The sequence below is a fragment of the Solanum lycopersicum genome, chromosome 12 (assembly GCF_036512215.1).
Source record: "Solanum lycopersicum chromosome 12, SLM_r2.1".
Lineage (NCBI taxonomy): Eukaryota > Viridiplantae > Streptophyta > Magnoliopsida > Solanales > Solanaceae > Solanum > Solanum lycopersicum.
The window spans coordinates 13,828,384-13,833,569 of NC_090811.1; the positions used below are offsets into that span (position 1 = coordinate 13,828,384).

General features: G+C 34.8%; 1 protein-coding gene across 1 annotated transcript; it reads right to left on the reverse strand.

Annotated features, from left to right (window-relative positions):
• Nucleotides 1-3,248: 3,248 nt before the first annotated feature.
• On the reverse strand, nucleotides 3,249-3,854 carry LOC138340225 (uncharacterized). Its single transcript, XM_069291934.1, has one exon. The coding sequence runs from the start codon at nucleotides 3,852-3,854 to the stop codon at nucleotides 3,249-3,251; it is 606 nt and encodes a 201-aa protein (XP_069148035.1).
• Between the last annotated feature and the right edge of the window lie 1,332 nt (nucleotides 3,855-5,186).

Sequence of the window (5,186 nt, forward strand, 5' to 3'; positions counted from 1 at the left end):
CAGTGAGAGAGGAAACACTCTAAGCCCTATTACATCTAGATCCAAAGCCGGCCTCCCCACACAACTTTTACACACTGCCCTAACCTTAGCTATATGGGCATGTGGATCCTCAGAAGGTAGCCCTGAAAACAAACCTCTAGCAGTGAGCATTTGCATCAGGATACTAGTTACCACAAAGATGTGGCGTTTGGGTAGAGGGGGCAAGACAAGTGGCTTATCCGAGTCTGCTATGTTATCATTCCCTCTGTAGTATGTTTGGGGCCATGGAACGGGATTTTGTCCCCTCTGTTGATGTTCACCCGGAGCATCGGGTAACATCTGACCATGAACATCAACCGTAGCTGGGATGTTCTGGTTCGGATCCTCATAATTTATTCCAAAGTTTCGATTCATATTGCGCAGTGTACGCTCTAACTCGTGATCGTAGGAAAACAAGGGCTCTCTTCCTCTCCGTATATTTGGCATACAAGGAGAACAATTCTAAAAAAATCAAAAACAATAATACAAAGTAAAATCAAGAAAATATCAACTAAACCTATAGTAATAAGTTCAAGTTTATCTAAAAGCTAGATTGCCTGGCAACGACGCCAAAATTTGATACGCTCAAACTTACTTCTCAAATAAGAAGTAAAGCGGTCATGTCAAGTAAATAGCCCAACTAGTGAAGTTAGGATTGTTCCCACGAGGAAATAGTCTAGATTTAACTTCAACCTGTTATTACTATTGTTTGGTCAATGACTTCCTTGGAAAGTAAAAACAATAAAGGGGGGTTTCTATTTCTAAATGAGTTAAATTAATTAACAAACTTGTCAGAGAAACTTAACAACTTTGAATGTTGGATTTTAATCAATTAATCAAAGTAACTAGGGTATACGTGTTCCCCACAGGTTCATAACTTGATAACTCTAACTATAACAATTCTTTCCAAGTATCTTGCATGCAAAGTGATAAGTTATGTATTTCTAAATCTTTGGTCCGGCATTTAGAAAATCTCACTCCGCACCTTGGTCTGGCTTCGTGTGTTGCTATCCTAACCATTATTCTTACCTCATATTAAGCATCATATTCGATATTTGACTAAGTTATTTTCTCGTACCAATAAATACTAGCATATTAGATAGTATACACTAAATCAATGTTATTAATTCTTTTCCTATTATCTACCTCCTTGGTCCAGCAAGTAGCATAAAGGCGAGTTCTAATGTTGGTCAACGGTTAAAACGACTTCTAAGCGAAAGAATTATTAATACATGCAAGAAACTATTCTAGAATTGTTATTTTAGATAGGGTTTATCTCATTATTTGCCTATGGTTCCCACAACCCTAGTTATGGAGTTTAGTTACTCATAGCCATAAACACAATATTCAAATATAGTAGATAAGACTTCATGTACTTACTTCAATGAAAAAGAGTAAAATCCAAAAGTTTGCTTGATTAATCTCCAAATATAACTTGCAAGAATCTCAAAGTAATCAATAATCTCATAAAAAGTCTAATGATTATCAAGAATCTCACAATACAATGTTTACCAATACAGAGTTTAATAATCTAAGAGTCTAACTATCTGTCGTCCAACCTAAGAGATTCCAACCACAAAAACGAGGTTTTTTGAACTATTTATAAAAAATAAAAAACCTAATTAAACAAGGATTCTAATTGCTGGAAATCTGCCAAAACGCGGCTGGGTCGACGGACCTTGCGACAGACCGTCGTGATCACGACGGACCTTCATGGACTCCGTCATGCCATACTTGTGCAATTTCTTCTGCTGCTCTCTTTATTCCCCTCGACGGCAAGTATGACGGACTGTCAAAGGCACAACGGTCCATCGAGGGTCTTCGTTCCAAAACACTTAAACTCTTGGAATCTCTGTACTGGATCACTTCTCTGAACTTCATGACGAATCTGTAGGACAGACCGTCATAGACACGACGGACCGTCACAAGCTTCGTAACCCCACACTTGGTCAGACTTCCCCATCTTCCTTCAGCAGATGCATTACGCTGCCACCTACAGACCGTCGCAATCACGACGAACCGTTATAAGCTCCGTAGGTGGTTTCTTCTTCATTTCTTCGCTCAAAATCTCCGCATTCAGCTTTGGACAGATTTCCTGCAAAACAAAGAGAAACTTATATAAAAATTAGCACAAAAAAACTTTCAGACAAACTAAACTTAAGGAAAAAGTATTAATTATACCGTGAAACCACGGTATATCAACAATATTGTTTAGAATGACCTGAGCTACCACAAACAATACAAAACATAGGATCTCCGTTTATGGGTTGTTCATATCCTATTCCGGTTTTGATGTTCCTATTATTGTTTCCTAGATGAGTTACTATCATTGATAATTTTGTCCATTTATTTGCTCTTTCCAGATCACTTCTCATTCTAGCTAATTCAAGATTTATTTTCTTACAATTTTCCTTTTCTAGTCTTAAGTTATGTTTGAGTTTGTCGACCTTAAGTTTTTGTTCAGGCACTTCACCCTCTTTTTCTTTGCCAAGAATTTTTAATTTTGCATTCTTAGTTCTTAGTTCCAAATTTTGGAATTCAAGTTGCTTGATTTTTTCTTGAAGGTCGAGTTTGTTCTTATTTAGATCAATATGTAAAATTTTAAGCTAGACAGGGAAGCAAGTAGTTGGCTTTTAGTGTTAACAAGTTTTTAAACTGTCTATGGATGAAAGCAATAGGAATGAGAGCTTTTGTTGGAGAACTTTACTACTTTATCTTTTAGGTTAAGAAGGTTTACCTCAGTTTCTTCAGAGTTTGATTCAGGTTCAGCGTCTGATTCTTCTATCTTCATTAAGGCAAGGTCTTCAACATCTTCATACATGTCGAAAGAACCTGTTACCCAGGCTGCATACATTGCTTGTTCTTTTCTTTGTTTTTCTTTTTGTTAAGGAGGTCCTTCCTTTCTTTTTCAGCTTTTTCCTTTTTCCATTCTAATTCCCACATTGGGTAGTCCTTTATCTGATGATCTGTCTTACCACATTTTAAACAACCTCCATTTTGTGATTGTTCAGGATTTTTTTCTTGCAAGGGTGGTGATTTCTTGGTAGCGTTTAATACCCTTTTGAAGAGTTTCTTGAATTTCCTACTTATCAGATCTAGATCATCGTCATCTATGTTAGATTCGTCACTTTCAGTTGATTTATGACCAAGAATTTTTTCTTTATTTCCTTCACCTCTTTTATCAATATTCATCTCATAAGTCTTGAGATTTTCAAATAATTCATCTAAAGTCATATTGTTAGGTCCTTGGCTTCTCTAATGGTAGTGACTTTTAGTTCCCAAGACTTAGGCAAAATCCTAAGTACTATGTCAACCTCTTCCTCAGTGGTATATACTTTAGCCAATGAGATTAGTTCGTTTACCACTGTGTTGAATCTGGTAATCATATCTTGAAGAGATTCTCCAGATTTCATCATAAAGGCTTCATATTCGGAACACAAACTAGCAATCCTGATTTTTCGGACTTGAGTTGTACCTTCATGAGCGTTATGTAAGGTATCACATATTTGTTTAGTATAGGTACAACTTGAGATACGATTAAACTCATCAGGTCCTAGTCCACATACAAGCATGCACTTAGATTTTGCATTCTTTCCTAGCATCTTATAATCCGCTTCATTATATGTATCTGCTGGTTTAGGTACTTTATTTCCTTCACTATCAATAATAGTAGGAAATAGTGGTCTCTTAGTAATTCTCACCCATAATTCGTAGTCTTCAGCTTGAATAAAGTCTTCCATTCTTGCCTTCCACCATGAGTAGTATTGTCCATTGAATAATGGAGGTCTGTTGATGTGTTGCCCCTTACCGTGTCTGAGTGGAGGTGCAGAACTCATGTTGATCTTATCTTCAGTTGTTAGACTCTTTAAACATAACCTCGCTCTGATACCACTTGTTGGAATTCTACCCTCCTGAATTCTTCAAAGGAACACATACAAACTACTAGTTTCTGTTTGCTTGAAAACTTAACAATATTTATTTTAAACAACACTTTGTATTATTCGTAAATTCCAAGTAATACAACGATTACAACTCTTTAACACCTAAGACATTATAAGCTCTAATTCCTTCTACTGAAGACAAAAAACTACTCCCTAGTTTTTTATCTTTTTAATGCTTTTCAAGTACTATAACTTGTCAAGCAATCCACTACTCAAATTGTAAACAAGACTCTTGAATACAATCTTACAATTTTTTCACTCAACTCGCAGCACTCAAAAGTATTTATCAAAACTCTCTCAAACCTTTTGATCGTGTTTTGAACTCCTCTCTTTGTAAGTGCGTAATTTTTTCTGATGAACCTAGCTCCCTATTGATAAATCAGAACTTCAACAAATCCTTGTAAAATTCAACTTGTATTTGGCTTCTACAAATCCTTGTTGACTTCTACTTAGACTTTGATCAAAACCTTATTGCACTCAAATTTGTTTTCAGCAGTTTTCCTTAACCAAGTAAACTACTATAAAAAAACGTACATATATGTTTCCTAATATAACTAAGCAAAACTCATAGGCTGCCACTTGTATACACGCAGCCACTTGTATACCTATTCAAAGTATTTAATTGGAACATGTTGCGTTACCTGTTAAATACAATTTTGCCATTTTAAAAATCTCAAGATTAACATGACTTAATATATTAACTTTAGACTAAATTCTCTAATTTTCTTAATGTATTCATTAAATATTTTTAGAAAATATTAATGTTGAGTTGCGCAATATAAAAACTTGACCCAAATTCTTAATTTTTTCATACTTACGCTTTATCCCGAATAACTATAAATAAAGTCATCCCCGTTTCACTCTCCACACATAAAAGCTAAAAAAGCTCTTTATCTTGAGGGCTTCAATAGTATGAAGAAAGAGCTTTACTTAACTTGAGTATTTATATAAACCCAAAAAAGTCATTTCTTTCAAAGAACATTACTTCACTTGAGTACATATATAAACCCAAAAAGTCATTTCTTTCATTTTTTTTCCTCCTTTCAGATGCATTTTTATGTCTATATAACTAAGAAAGTCATTAAGAAAGATTTTTCACTCGAAAACATTCAATTAAAAATAATATACTTATTCATTATTTTGACGATTATACGTTTCACTTTATTAATTATATTATTATTTTAGAATTCAGGTATTCGAGGATGTTGACATACATTCCATCCGACA

Coding starts and splice junctions, on each gene's coding strand:
- LOC138340225 (XM_069291934.1), bottom strand. CDS start 3,854: ATGAGTTCTGCACCTCCACTCAGACACGGTAAGGGGCAACACATCAAC.